Source organism: Mugil cephalus, chromosome 8 (genome assembly GCF_022458985.1).
Source record: "Mugil cephalus isolate CIBA_MC_2020 chromosome 8, CIBA_Mcephalus_1.1, whole genome shotgun sequence".
Lineage (NCBI taxonomy): Eukaryota > Metazoa > Chordata > Actinopteri > Mugiliformes > Mugilidae > Mugil > Mugil cephalus.
The window spans coordinates 7,001,392-7,016,822 of NC_061777.1; the positions used below are offsets into that span (position 1 = coordinate 7,001,392).

Genomic DNA, 15,431 nt, shown 5'->3' on the forward strand with positions numbered 1-15,431 from the left:
CTGTCAATCGCTCGTACGTCCAAATTCAGGGAGGTCTTGCGCAGACCTCGAACCTTAGAGAAAAACGACCCATCTTTTCTTTTTGCGTGTTGTGGTTCAACAAAGGATAAAGGATAGCAGTACGTGACCTCAACTGTTCCAGATGGAGCTCTTGGTCGGGAGGAGGCCGCGGGCTATTTTGAAAGGAGCTGCCTGCCCCCACGCGATGAGGAGCGCACAGTCGGTCCCCGCCGAGAGAGCGCGCTGGGTCGGCCCTCAAGCTGTTTACATTTAATGCTCCCCATTAGCGACTGGCTTAACCGTAGAAGGAAATGCGCTGCCATTAACCCTTGTGAAATGACTTTGATTATGTGGCGCAGACAAACGAGGGAAAAGAAGGAGAAAGAACCCAGACCCAGTCATTTGCGGTGTGGAGGTTTGTCAGGGACCACCAGGGGCTTCATTGTTGGTGGCCTCATCATCTGTTTACGAGACGTGTTGTCATTGTTGTCATGTAAATAGGTCTGGTGGAACAGGGACACGGGAAGAGGTTTGTTGTTCAACTGCATCTGATGTGATTGACTTTAGAGCAGATAAACTAAACAAGTGCAACGTTACAGCCCTGCACTGGATCAACCGGTATCCACAACCCTACCGACTTTACTTTAGTGCAGCCAGTAATCATTTACATTACTTTTTAATCAGTCCATGCTTTCATCTACAGAAAATAGAAACCAATGGCTGGATTTAATCATCTATAGCTGAAGACGATGTCTGCAAATGTCACTTGTATTTACATGGGCATTATTTTGTCAGCCAACATAAAATGATCTCGTAACGTATGTTTGCATGCACCAACATATCATTCGGATTTTATATTTTAGGACGTAGAATATAAGGCGGTTTTCCCACAACGTCAAGGGCAACACTGAATCCATTCAATAGTAGAAGATGAACAAGACGGAGCCGCCTGTTCAACAGCGCTACCCACATCGATTCTGGCTCCTTCTCAAACTCTCTTTTTGCTACCTCCCTGTCTCTGTCGATAATGGGAACTTGTCACATCACTTAATGTTTGCGCAGAGAGAATATCTTCGTTCCACCCACACAACAAGTGTTTCCATTGTAATTAATTATGTTTTTCCCTATTAGAGATCATCAGAGCTTTACACCACCCTTCCAATCTGGCTAAAAAAAATCTGTTCCAATTTATGATTTTTGTTCTGACTGGTTCTTATATTGTTGATGCGAGACTAGTGCCGGCCTAAAAACGCTCTATGTTTTTGTGAGTCGGTTCAGATTACAAAGAAATTGAGCTGAAACAAGGGAATGTTTAGTTAATGCGTTGTAGACACAGTAAACCAGCCTGTTCTAACTAGATTCTCCATCACAACCTATTAATATTTAAAATTGAGCACAGATGCATTTCTATGCTTTTGAAGTTTTATAGTGCAGAGCAGAGAACAGTTTGCATCCTCATCCAGTCTCTTGGAAAAAAATTGTGATTCTACTGCCAGACTGGCCTTAGAGTTTCACCTTACACGTTAGTGGGCTTATAATATATGCACAAAAGCTGCAGGAGAATAAGGGGAACTTTATTTGCTGACCCTTCAAGGTGCAGTTTTGTGAACTGCTCCCACCTCGATATCACTGCTGATGCTCTTACTGCATTGCAGTCTTAACTTAAATCCAAGCACTGAGTAGTTTGCCTTTTTTTTTCCTTTTTTTCTTCTTTTTTTTTTTTGGTGCTGCGCCACAGCCTTTGATTTAGTTTGAACTTGCACGGAGCTTGTCCAAAGCTCGTTACAAAACCAGAGTGCACCTTTGACTGTCACCCAGCATGCACCGTCGCAGTTACGCCGAGGCCAAAAGAGCAAAGATTAGAAGAGCAACATCGGTGTAATTTGCCATGCAAACATCAAACTGGGCCGTCGGTGGAACTTTCTCTTAGTTTCTCTTTTCGTGGGATCAGCTTACTGCGCTGGTCCAGGTGTAACTGTTGGATAGCGAGAAGGAATTGATAAGATTTTGGCATAATCTGGTGGTGTGAACGATGACTTCCTGTCAGAGGCTGCCTGAATGTGTGGCAAAGGGTAAGTGTGCGGACTAAAAGCAGATCCAGGACACGTCAGCTGGCCCTGTTGCGTGGGAATAAGGTGTTTACAGGTCTACTGTAGCGTTAGGGAGCACTGCTCACATCCCACTCTGGATACTCAGGTCTTTTTATAGTGCCGGCGCTGATAGCGAGCCCCCTGAACCATCTGATTTGATTTCTTTGAAGTGCGGACTGTGATTTGCTCTTGCGGCTATTTGAGATGTCCTCCTCCTCCTTCTTCACTGAAATGCTCCCCCTGTTTCATCAAAAAGGAAGTTCTCCCTCCTCATCATCCATCTCGAATCCTCGTTTTTTTTTTGTTTTTTTTTATATCTCTGCTTCTCCTCCTCCTCCTCCCTGTCTTAGTCCCTCCTCCTTTTGTTTAAGGTTTTCTGAGGAAGTCACAAGGAGGTGTTGTCAGATGCTAGCTGCGTTTGAAAAAGAGTAATCATGGCTTTTGACACTAATCTGTCTCCGTGTCTCCTCTCTGTGTTTTCTGTGGCAGGTGAAAGAACGTGCAGACAGGCTGTCTCACACTAAGCTATGGAATGCTCTCTGCTCCCACCATCTCTAGTCTCCAATCTTTGGACTGAGCTCCAAACGCTGAGTTAGCGGCTGTGCTTCTCCCCTCGAACTTTTCACAAACCAGGGGACGAAGAAAAGGAGTGGACTTACCAAGTCCTCCACTTAAAGAGCACTAAGCACTTCTTCTTTTTTCTTTTTTTGAATATTTAAGATAGATTTTTTTATTATTTTTTTCTCCGCTTGGATTTTGTTTCTGGTGAAAACACTTCAAGATGGATCTGTCGCCGTACCTGTGGATGGTGATTATTGGCTTCATCATTGCCTTCATCCTGGCGTTTTCGGTCGGAGCCAACGACGTGGCCAATTCGTTCGGCACGGCAGTGGGGTCCGGCGTGGTCACCCTGAAGCAGGCCTGCATCCTGGCGTCCATCTTTGAGACGCTGGGCTCGATGCTGCTCGGGGCCAAAGTCGGGGAGACGATTCGGAAGGGGATCATAGACGTCAACCTCTACAACGAAACGGTGCCCGTGCTCATGGCGGGAGAGGTCAGCGCCATGGTTGGTGAGTCGGGGCAAGCTTTTAATATCCAGGGCGTCGTGTTGTTCCAGCTGATGACACAATTCACCTTTCACACATTCAGACAGTTTTATTAATTTGATGTCACTTTTTTTTTTTTTTTTTAATTTACGTTGTGGCAAATAAGAGAAAAATGACCCGTCTTGTTTCAAAGTGCTGTTACTTTTGGCAGCGTTGCAGCAGAGCTACTTCTCCTTCTTCTTGTCTCTTATTATTTACACTACATCTGAAACACTAACTTGATTATTGACAGCAAAACAGCTTGAACAAATACAGATTATTAAATGTAAGGACATGCTGCATTTCTCTGAATTAAATATTTCTGGGAAAAAGCATTCCCAGAGCCTAAATTTAATTCCTCATATTAAACTAATGGCTGAAAGTAGATTCATCTGCTTATGAATGTGTTGTTGAAGTGTTTCAACGGTGACATTTTCCCTCATGCTGCTGTTGGAGAAATCGCTTTCTGGTTGTGTTGAGGGGTCGTCAGTCTCCGGTGTCTGATGCACTGGATGTTTGAATCCTTATCTCTGAGGCAGGTAGCGCAGATAGCCAGAGCCATAAAGAACTATATTTAGTCACGAGGATTCCTGCAGCAGATTGAGTGCTGATCCCAACATCAACTGGGATTACAGGAAATGGCACAGGCTTTTTTTTTCTGTTTACTGTCCTTTTTTTTTGTCATTAATACAAACTATTCATTCATTTTTAAAGCATTCTCACTTTACTCTAAGTCCCTACGCTTTTGCAAAGCCCCGTAATTACAATATAAATGAGTCATTCTGGTTAAATTAAGGAAATACTGAATAATTGTTTCTTAGAGCACGAGTGATATATTTTAAACCACATTTTACTTATTTTTATTGCCTACATTGCTCTTTGTTCTTAACACTGGTACACTTTGGGCAGGAGCTGCTATAACGAAAAGTAATTTCCCCCTGGAATCAATAAAGTAATTCTGATTCTGATTTCTCTGTCTAGCTATAAAGTATTACATTTACAATTTTATTAAACAGAAAACGGAGACAGAAGAGTGTCCTCACAAATTTAGAAGCTGTATCCACCACATGTTGTCTTTTTACTGTGTAAATTATATTGAATATTTTTCATGCATTACTCTGTATTTATTTTAATGTTTAATTTTATTCCATCTGCAACGCACATTTGATAATAGTTGGGAAACTTTAGCTTGAAGGCAGACAAAAAAAAAATCATGTCAGGGTTCTCTGATACTTCTGTGAAACTGCTCCTCTTGCATCATTGTTGGTACATTGTGTAACATATATGTAGACAGTGTATGATACAGCCCTGACAGACGGCTTTAATTAAGTCCATAAAAAGAGGCGACACTCATTTTATTGTGTTACTACACAGGTTTGAAGTTTGAACTCAGCCTTTTAAAAGTTGCTGTTTTCTTGTCTCCACTTGCGTTACATAACTCTAGCAGTATTTAGTTTTATTTTTTTGTTGGCATGGAGTTGGTTAAAGTTCATAGTTGTTGTAAATTAAAATATGTTGTTGTTGTTTTCAGAGCGGCTGTTTAAAGATTTTTATTTTCCTTCCAAAGTTTCAGAGAGTGCCAAACGCTACTAAAAGCAACTATTTTCAGATCAGCTTTTATAAAAGTTTTATGTTAATTAACCTCACGGCATTGCAAACATTTCCCAGGTTGACTCACAGAAAAGTTCTCTCATAAAAAAACATATTTACAGTGAAGCACCAGCAGGAATAGTCGAGTATCAGCAGTAACTTTACACAACCACAGTGAATGAACAGAAAACAATGGGTCTCCTGCTGAGACAATGGCATTTTATAGACGGAGACGCTGCTGGGAAAGGGTGATAAATGAGGCCGTATTATGCACTGGGGATTCCCATGTCACAGAAAATCCCGGTGTGGCAGCTTCGCACCGTGATGTTGGGGAAACATTGAACAATTTTATTCCTCTCCAACAGGAAACATCTGTCATCGGTTCATTGTTTATGAGCAGTTAGAAGTTATTAGATAAAAGCTGAAAAATGCAAGTGCTCCCAGCAGGTTTTCATGTTTCAGTGTAGTTTCAAAGTGGCACTGTGCTACTGAAACTGAAAATACCTGTTTATTTGTGCCTGCATCTATAAACAAAACCCAACGCATTCATTTCGTTTCTCAAATCCCTCACTTAAGACGCCGCATTTCCGTCATTCCAGTTTGAATCATTTTACTCTTTAGTCCAGTGAAAGTCTTTCTGTTCCAGGGTGAAAGTGGGCTGAGATTTGTGCTTCCCTCTTTGCGTCACAGGGTCGGCAGTCTGGCAGCTAATCGCCTCCTTTCTCAAACTGCCCATCTCTGGGACTCACTGCATTGTTGGCGCCACCATCGGCTTCTCCATGGTGGCCATCGGAACAAAGGGCGTACAGTGGATGCAGCTCATCAAGATCGGTAATGGCTTTTGTTTTGTATTTTTAAACATCTGACACCGGCGTGCTTACATCCTGATACAGATGGTATGCTGTGATGTCACTGCCGCCTGGGGCCACGCCCCCTGAGGGTCAAAAACATGGTGAAATGTATCAGTAAATACAGCGAGACCTGGAAAAAATGGGGATTATCAGATCAAATTAAGGATAATTGGACTCAACAACGATTCATATGAACTAGTGTTGATTTGGAAAAGTGGATTAACCTCAGTTTCAGTTTGTTTTAGGTAATTTCAGTTATTATAAATGTAGCTAAATAAAAGATGCTAATGCTAAGAGCTTTACTGAGAAGTAACATTAGCCATACTATACAATTAAAAGGATGACGAGGAGAGATCACAGATATTTTAATTTATTGTTTTTTATTGTTGGAACTAAAATAGTTACTGTCGGCCGTAACTACGCCAAAACGACAACATCGACAAAGTTATCTGACAGCCCTCCTAACTTTAGAAGTAACTTAAAGTATGACTTCATCAAAAAATACTAATGTGAACCACAACACCAGGTTTCTGTGACTGTATTGCAGTTGTTTCATCATACTCAGTGGCCGTAACCACAGAGACTTCACTGGCTGTGACGTCACATGCGTACCCTCTATAGTTCTTATTCACATGGCTGCCACTCTTCCATTATAAAGACATGTGTTTTTATATGAGAGATGGCTTTTAGTTTGACTTTGGAAAGGTTTTCAGCTCCGTAAAACATAACGGGCAATCACCGCATTTTCTTTGTCAGCCACCACGACTCCCTCGGCCATTGTACGCAGCAAGTAATTTATTTTAGGAGAGGCAGAGAAACCAATTTGTCCCCTATTAGGATCCTCAATAGAGGCGCGTTCAGCAACAGGACATAATTTAAAGTAAAATAAAATCTCACTTCACCTCTGCTAGAGAACAGCATCAGTTATTGGCCTGGTTTCTCCTCCTCACGCGGGCTCTGGGAGGTCTAGGGAGCTATAACACTAAATCTTTCCTGACAGGAGCTTTGTTTATATTTAATCTGCGCAGAGCCGGTGTCGTAGTAAGCATTTATATTTCAGTTTGTTTTTTGGTGGCCTTGTTTTGGTTTTTCCTATGTACTTTAAACTGAGAAGAGCATGCAGAAGTTGGGACTAATGGAAGAACAATAGTTAGTTTTTGTGGATGAGGAACTACTAATTTTGAATCGGTTGGAGCAATGCGTCATTTAAATGTGTGCAGCATAGGCGCATGCTATGGTATGGTGCAAATCTAACATATCTGCATGTTTTGTGTTATTTTTGGGGGTGTTCTGACTCTGTTTTTCTCTCCTGCTCCAGTGGCATCATGGTTCATCTCCCCCTTGCTTTCTGGACTCATGTCTGGACTCCTCTTCATGCTCATCAGACACTTCATCCTCAACAAGGTGAGTTCACACGTACAGAAACGAAACCTTCAAATCTAAGTTTTGCCACAAAAACAATGGGTTGTACTGGTGTCATACTTTGGACGCGTTACAAGAAAATGATGTCACGTAGTGTGAGGTAAGAGCTCAGACACGGATACAGACTGTATACACAACTTGTCCAGAGAACTTGGGCGCAGATAAAAACCCATTTGATTTGGCAACACCTGCAGATCTGATGTTATGTAATGGGCCGTCTCCGACAGACACGGAGGAGAAGTGTAGCCGTAGATCATCCCCAAAGTCACGGCTGCAGGATTATGTATGGATCACTCGTAGGACGGTTTAGAATTTGAACCGGATTACGGCGCAGCCACGTCAAAACCAGGACGATTTGACTTCTGTCTCTCCACTCAGAATATTTGATCTCAGACAGATGAGATATTCTGAGTGAGTTGATGGTTGGGTGCGTTGGCTGGGTGGTGATGAGTGACTTGTACCTGTCATAGTTCATATCAAACTCCTCTAGTAATAATAAAAAAATCATGTTGCGTAATAATGAATTGCATATCTAGCTTTGTTTTTGTCATTCCCACGCCTTGGAATTGACCTGAACTGTACTCCTAACGCCAGTTATCAGTTTTGTTAGACATGTCCCAAGACGCCAGTTGTCAAGCCTGTTAGACTTTATTGGTCCACGAGGGATATTGCCTTGTCACAGTAGCTCAGTTGCACCCAAAAAAAAAAAAAAAACACCCTTGAAAACAACTGTAAAGAATGAAAATAAGGTTAAAAAGTATAATATAAATATATAAAATATACATGAATTGCATATGTTCAGGTTCACAGGAAATAACAATAAATAATAAATGTGTGGGTCAAATTCAGAGAAAGAGTTTCCCCATGAGGGAATAACTATTATAATATTGATGGAAAAGCATTGACATGAATAACGTGCAGTTATCACACAAAATGAGATTGATTTCAGCTCCACCTGAGTGAAACACCTGCAGAAAATAAAAACGAATAATCAGTGAGCAGACGATAAACAGTACAAATAAATATAAATGGAAGAAGCTTCGGGCACCTTCTGTCTTGGAAGTCGTGCCCGACTCCACCTAATTGAGTAATTGGTCAAAGAAATGGAGCGTGAGTGGAGGAGGCAAAAAAGAAATCTCTGAGAGCATCCATATGTTACATGAAGCGGCCACTCTCTTAAATATGCACATGCATTAAAGCCCTGATATCATTTAAATAAGATATCTGCACAGCTGTAAATGTGTTTATTTCTGCTGTATTGTCAGACATTTTAACATCTACTTGCACAGATTACAGTGTACTGCACTTATTTTCTTGTTTATGTGTGAGAAACTGCTCTTAAAATCCATCTTTGTTCTCGCTCCGCAGGAGGATTCTGTCCCGAATGGCCTGCGAGCACTGCCCCTCTTCTACGCCACCACCATCGGGATCAACACTTTCTCCATCATGTACACTGGAGCCCCATGTAAGAGCACGTTTTACCCTCCGTTCGTATGGCCTGACACCAGCATATGATCAAATTATCGCCTTAACGGCAGCATCGCTGTCGTTTGCTCGCTCAAAATTCCCTTTGGAGGTGTGACATGCCCATGAGTAGATTTTTAAATACTTGCGAGATGTTATTTTCTTCACCTTCCGTACGCGCGTGTGTTCTTTATCCGCAGTGCTCGGGCTGGAGATGCTACCTGTGTGGGCCATCTTTCTCATCACTTTAGCCGGGTCGGTGGTCTGCGCAGTGGTGGTCTGGGTGTTCGTCTGTCCTTGGATGAGGAGAAAAATAGCAAGTAGGTGTTTTTGTGTGTGTGTGTCTGTGTGTGTGTGTGTGCGTCCTGTCTTATGCGGTTGAAAACCCAACAACAGACCTCCAGCCTCTGCTCGGACGCTCTGCCAGCGGATGTGTTTTCTTCTCGGCCTCTTCCAGAGCCACTAAAGGCACCAGAAAACCCTGGGAACTCTGTGTTGTTCCAGTCACTTAGGTTTTTGGGCACAGAGCTACTCCGCTACTTGAAAGGGGTCAAGATCAAGGCCTGGGGTGTAGAAAGCTTTCAGACAAAGGAATCGTTAATGGGAAAACAAGCCTCAAGCGAAGCAGACAAAGATATAAAGCTAATGACACGGAGAATTAAAACAGTGGACATATTCACCTACTGCAGGACAAATAAGAACTTCTGCCTATTGCAGCAAGTCTTTAGGACCTGGATTCCTGGGGAATATTTTGCATTGTTTAAAAAAAATAAAAATAAGGTTAATATGAAACAGATTTACATACCGGCGACAGCATCCATCTCGAGGCTTAAAATAGAACCCTTACACAGTTAAGACCTGTTGCTTAACGTCTTGTGACCTCTGGATGCCGATGATATTATCGGCCCTAATCTGGACGTTACTGCACCCGTCAAAGTGAAACGGCTGAGACTGTTTATGTGTTTGCTCTGGCGTGTTTGAGCAGCGTGGGGGATGTGGGCATCGAGTCTATCGGCGCGGGGATTAGCATGGATCAGCTGATGTAGCTGTATGTTTGTTTGAGGAATGTTTTCTGCATTTTTCTGGGCCGACCCCAGCCTTTTCCGTGTTGATTTTTGTCGGTGTCTGCACAGAGAAGCAACGCAGACCCCAGCAACAAGGCATGAGGTTTTATTGGCTAGTTTTCCACTGGCAGATCTCGACAAATGAATTCATAATCTTGGCTTTTCTGGAAATTATTCATCTTACATTTCCCTGAAAACTTTGTGCTACCAGCATTTGAATATATAATCTTATTATAGACCACTATCACCCAGTCTACAAAACCAACATGTTTGAAATAATACTACACAGGCTTAATCATTTTTATCTGCTACTGATAGTCTCGGTTTGTTTATTTTTATTTTTTTTTCTCTTTCCTCCAGGTCGTTTAAAGAAAGAGCAGGCTCTGTCCAGGATTTCTGATGAGAGCCTGGACAAAATTCCCGAAGAGGAGGAGGAGAGCCCCGTGTTTAAAGAGCTACCGGGAGCCAAGGGCACAGACGAGGCTGTGGTTCCGCTCACCGGCGGCAGCAGTGAACGAGGAACCCGCGAATCCAGCGGAGAGCTCTCCAACCTGGCGAACGGAGGCACTGTCCTGCCCAACGGCAGGGTGTATGGTAAAACTGCAGAACATTATGTCTTTTTAAAATATGGTCATTTTAATGATTAACAATATAGTTTGTTAATTGTGAACCCTTTGCAGACGAGGAGAGGAATTGTGGCTCTGTTTTTGCTTGAATATTAGCTGCTATCGTGAACTTCCACACCGTCCTCTCCGTCTTGCGTCTTCCAGGTCGGACCCACTCGATGACCAACGGCTGCCTCAAGTCCCCCGTCTCCAACGGCAGCTTCAGCTTTGACGGCCACATGCGCAGCGATGGCCAGGTGTACCACACGGTGCACAAAGACTCAGGTCTGTATAAAGATCTGCTTCACAAAATCCACTTAGGCCGCATGGACGACAGCGACCGCTCGGGCTCCAGCGCCGGCCCGCCCGACAACAACTACCGCCTGCTGCGGCGCAACAACAGCTACACCTGCTACACGGCGGCGATATGCGGCATGCCCGTCCAGCCGCTCATACGCACAGAATCGAGGGACGACAGCGAAAAGCTGGTGGGGGAGGGAGGCGGAGGCAGGAGCAACAGCGTGTCCTACTCCAAGAAGCGGGTGCGCTACGACAGCTACTCGTCGTACTGTAACGCCGTGGCCGAGGCTGAGATTGAAGCGGAGGAGGGCGGGGTGGAGATGAAGCTGGCCACGGAGCTGGAGGGGGTGGAGGAGGAAGGGGCCCCGGCTCCAGTGCCTCTTGACGACCTGGTAGAGGAGGAGCACGAGGAGAAGGACACGCCTCAGGTGTTCCTGCTTTTCCACTTCCTGCAGATCCTCACCGCCTGCTTTGGCTCCTTCGCTCACGGAGGCAACGACGTCAGGTGCTGCCTCCTGCTGCTTGAATAGCAACCTTTATACAGGAATTTTTTTTTATTTCTGAGAAACCAAATAGAGAAATCAGCTTTTTTCTTCTTCTTCTCATGCAGTAACGCCATCGGGCCCTTGGTGGCTCTTTGGATGATTTACGACCAGGGTGGTGTGATGCAGGACGCCGCCACTCCCATCTGGCTGCTCTTCTACGGTGGAATCGGCATCTGCGCCGGCCTGTGGGTGTGGGGCCGCCGCGTCATCCAGACCATGGGGAAGGACCTGACTCCCATCACGCCCTCAAGGTGAGAAAGCCCCCACACAGGAGAGGACGGTGTGTGTCTTTTGAATGTGTGTGCGTTTGAACGAGAGAAGACTCTTACTCGCTCCAAAGAGTTTCGCTGAAACGAACCAGTTCGTCGGGCGATGCGGCCTCTTCGGTAAGTACTCACATGCACACAGCTGTACGAGAACGGCCCCACGTGAAGTCTTTAATAAATGAGAGGAGCCTTCAGTAACGCAGAAGGCAAAACGCGAGGCAGCACCGTCCCGTTTATAGCGGTTGCATCAGGGGCCACCTGTTTCCAGGTACAGTAAACCTGTTTCACAAAACGCCGTTTGTCTCGAGCGTGCTCTGTGATTACTCACCGTCTACCACCCAGAGCAGCAGATGCCTTCAGAATCTGTTTTATGTCCTGCACCGACATGTTTCATTGGTGTGTTATGATGTTGCTGTCTCTCACCGAGGGAAAGCAAGACAGATGCAATATGTTAATTTGTAAAGGCCGTTTCATTTCTTTAAATAGAAGTAAAATAAGTCGAAGGTAAAGGATGTTTGTGGCTATTTTAAAATAATAAATGTTGTAATCTCAGCACTGAATACAGATTATCATCCTGTAGTGCTGCATGAGTAGTTGTTTACTGCTTTGAGACTGAAGGCCGCTGCATTAATTACCTCTGTAGTGGCTCTCTGCCGTCAAACAGGTGATGTGCTCTTTTATTTTTCCTCTGCCCTTTGACTTGTTACATAATAAGTATGAATATAAATGAGGAGAGCGTGTATATTCCTCGCTCCTCTGTCCTCGACTTCCATCTCCCTTCTCCTTCTCCTCGTCTTCCCACACTTCGGCCTAAGTGTGTTTGTGCGCATACCTCAGGGATGTTGGCGTGTTAAGGAATCCCAGCTCTGTGCCTTCAGGTCTCCGTGCGGTGAATGTGCTGTATGTGTGCGAGCGCGTGTGCACATTAAGGTCTTTAATTGTTCCAGCAAGTTTTTTTTTTTTTAAAAAAAAGAGAGAAAATGTGTGATTGTGTGTGCGTGTTCGCTCCGTTGCCCGGCAGGAACATCACACAGGGCTACAGGAAGTTTGGCATTCTGGATGAAGAGAAGTAGAGCGGGAGGGGCGAACACAGTGGGAACCTTAACCTCTCTTCTCCAACCACAGCGAGAGACGCCAGCCTGACTCCTTCTCTTTTCCTTTCCCCTCCGTCTTCCTCCTTTTCTCCTTCTCACCCTCTCCCGTAAATCTCCCACTCCCTGGTTAACCCTCTTCTTCTCCTCACTTTTTCCCTTCCCTCATTCCTTCCTGTTTCTGTCTCCTCTCTCTGCGTCTTTTCGTCTTGTTTTTATCACCACATCACCTCTAAAGCTTTCTCACGCTCATTCCTTCTCATTATTTTCCCCTCTTTCTTCATTCTCCTCCTCTCTGGCCCCTGTCTCTCTTTTTGTGCGCCTCCTTTCTTTCTTAATCCCCCCCCCCCTTCCATCGCTGGCTTAGTCTTTTGCCAGGGTCCAAAAGACAAATTTGCCCTGGTTAGCGCTCCTCTAAAGGCTCTCTTTACTCCAGTGTCTGTTTCCATGCCTCTAACCTGACAAAGAAGCCTGTTTGAGGCAGGGACAGCAGAGAAAGTGCATGTGTGTCTGCAGCCTGTGTGCGCGGGCAAACGCCGCAGCCACAGCGGAATATGGATTTTCATCATTCTGTCCGGCTCAGTGTTGAATCGCTGCACGGATGAATGGCTGCAGACCAGACTGCTTTACCAGTCTCTTTGTGACGAGCCGCTTCATAATCTGGTCGTCCAGCTACATTAAACCTTAGTGGTATAGTCGCTAGGGGTGGTGGGAAAAATATCGATACGGCAATATATCACGATTACAACATCGATTTTAAAAGAAAAGGTTTTGGGCTGACTTCCACACCTTCACAACCACTTTCTTTTTCTGTTCAATAAATTGCAATTTGGATTAATATTGTTTTTTCACTCTATTTGTTTGATGAATTTTTACTGATGTCATCAGATGTACATATATATACAATGTGGTTTTTAAGCTCAAACTTCTCAGTGACCTAAGTAGAATATTGCAATATATCGCAATATCGTAATATCGCAATAATGTTTCGTATCGTGAAGTCCTTACCAATACCCATCCCTAATAGTTGCTGTAAGAGAAACACTCTACGTGGAGATTTTTAATGAGATTTACTGTAGTAAACAATACTGTAGTAAATAATGCAATAAATAGTACAGCACATAGTTGCAATATTAAATTCCTTTGCAGTCTTGCATATTTCCATGCATACATGTAACATAATGCCAGTACATATTGGATTTACTGCTGTGATAAAGACTCCTTTTATAGACTCCTTTTATAGTGAATGTAGTGACATTTGTGTCACTTTAGCCAAATAACTTGAACAGTTAATGTCTGGATCCATATTTCACTGTTGCTGCTGCTTTTCTTCACTAAGTAGCTGCAGTGATACGATTATTCCCTTTCAGGCTCCTTCCTCTCATCTGTTTCTCCTCATTTTGTGTCTCTTGCCGTTTCTCTAACGTGCTTTCTCTCTCTCACACATATGGCCTGTTGCTTTGCATGTGTGTTGGAGGGGTGGGATTTTTTTTTAAAAAAAAATTATTTTCTTAATGATTTTCTCTTCCAGTGAAGTCCTCTTATCTGGTGTCAAAGTGTGAATAATGTTGTGGAAGCAGGAAATGTCTTCCCGTAAGCTGAAAAAACGCAGAGAAACACCCACACAAAGAACAGTTTACATCATGCGACCAGTCACCTACCAAACATTTAAAACCCGACAGACGAGCTGTCTTTTATTGTGTTTCAGGAAGCGTTCTTTGAGTGTGTGTGTTTGTGCGTGCGTGTTGATGTTTGCTATGGTTAATGCCGATGCTGGTGAGACTGTTTCCATCAGCACCAACCTCCCAGACGTGACAATGAAGAATGTCTCTTTGCTCCTCTCCCCCTCCCTCCCTCCACAGTGGATTCACTATTGAACTGGCTTCTGCACTCACAGTCGTGTTGGCTTCCAATGTCGGAATCCCTGTCAGTACCACACACTGCAAGGTATGACTGAGTGGGCCTCCGGCTGGCTCTCGACTCGACCCTCCAGGCGTCTCCGGGGGACGGGGGAGCTGGCGCTGCCTCCCGGGGCGCTGGGCTGGAGTGGTGCACACACGGCACCTTGGACCAAATCAGAGCTTAGTCTAGGAGTGGAAAAAATTACACGATGAGTTCCTAATTCTGGTTTATTGAAATTTATATCTTATTTGTTAGTTTTGGCTATCATTTCTATCACTGATTTAACACAGCGTGTGGCAGCGTGGCGATAATTATACAGCAAGAAACAAAACCACGGCCTTAATAAAAAATTAAAAAAAAATATGTTGAATGAACAATGCTGTCAGTTATCTGAAACAAATCATCAATACCTTCATGAAGCTAGGATTTATTGTATTATATTAGGCACTTGTTGTGCATTTCAACCACTACTCAACTAATGTTTGTCTTGGGCTTTAGTTAAATAGCTGCACTGTTTGCCAAAACGATATATTTTCATAAACCAGAATTATCCTGTGAACCTCTGGATGTGACGATCTGTACCAACATTTAAAAAAAAAAAAAAGTCCAGCCCAGCCCCCCGCGTACAGGCATCGTGCAGCCCCTCTCCCCTGTTCTTTTCAGGAACTTTAGGTCCAGACCGGAAGAGGAAAGAAGAAGAAGAAGAAACAAACGTCACACGTCTCAATCCTCTCCTCTCCTCTCCTCCCCATCAACATGTTGTCTCAGTCTGTGTTTCATTTCCACAAACTCTCTTCCGTTTTGCCCTCTCAGCTCTGGCATGGCTTGGTGTGTGTGGGTAAACCTGCACTTGGCTGCAAGCAGCCTGACTCCCCACCCACCCAACGCCACCACCACCACCACCTCCACCAGCAGCAGCCTCCTCCTCCTCCCTCCCCTCTCCCCCCAAACCCACCTGTCACACTTGTTTTCCACTTTTTTTTTTACCTCTCCCTCTCCATCTTTCTCTGTGTCTCTCTACTCATCTGTCTTCACAGCGGATTTTGCATTGAAGTAATGAGTGCGCTAACAGTGCTTGTTGCATCAAATGTGGGCATCCCAATAAGCTCCACGCACTGCAAGGTATTGGAGTCACTGGTAGTGAAGCCGTGTTAGG

At 44.1% G+C, this 15,431-nt stretch overlaps 1 protein-coding gene across 5 annotated transcripts in view; it reads left to right on the top strand.

Moving 5' to 3' along the window:
* slc20a2 (solute carrier family 20 member 2) overlaps nucleotides 1-15,431 on the top strand; it is a 42,165-nt gene that overhangs the window by 19,781 nt on the left and 6,953 nt on the right. For 4 of the 5 annotated variants that reach the window (XM_047590895.1, XM_047590897.1, XM_047590899.1 and 1 more), the window contains 9 exons: nucleotides 2,580-3,160; nucleotides 5,456-5,596; nucleotides 6,935-7,020; nucleotides 8,407-8,503; nucleotides 8,703-8,822; nucleotides 9,927-10,160; nucleotides 10,337-10,976; nucleotides 11,082-11,267; nucleotides 14,236-14,320. In XM_047590895.1, coding sequence (XP_047446851.1) covers nucleotides 2,872-3,160; nucleotides 5,456-5,596; nucleotides 6,935-7,020; nucleotides 8,407-8,503; nucleotides 8,703-8,822; nucleotides 9,927-10,160; nucleotides 10,337-10,976; nucleotides 11,082-11,267; nucleotides 14,236-14,320 — 1,878 coding nt within the window. In that variant the 5' untranslated portion in view covers nucleotides 2,580-2,871. Of the gene's footprint in view, nucleotides 1-2,579; nucleotides 3,161-5,455; nucleotides 5,597-6,934; nucleotides 7,021-8,406; nucleotides 8,504-8,702; nucleotides 8,823-9,926; nucleotides 10,161-10,336; nucleotides 10,977-11,081; nucleotides 11,268-14,235; nucleotides 14,321-15,312; nucleotides 15,398-15,431 lie in introns of all 5 variants that reach the window. The other variant, XM_047590896.1, reaches the window with a different exon arrangement.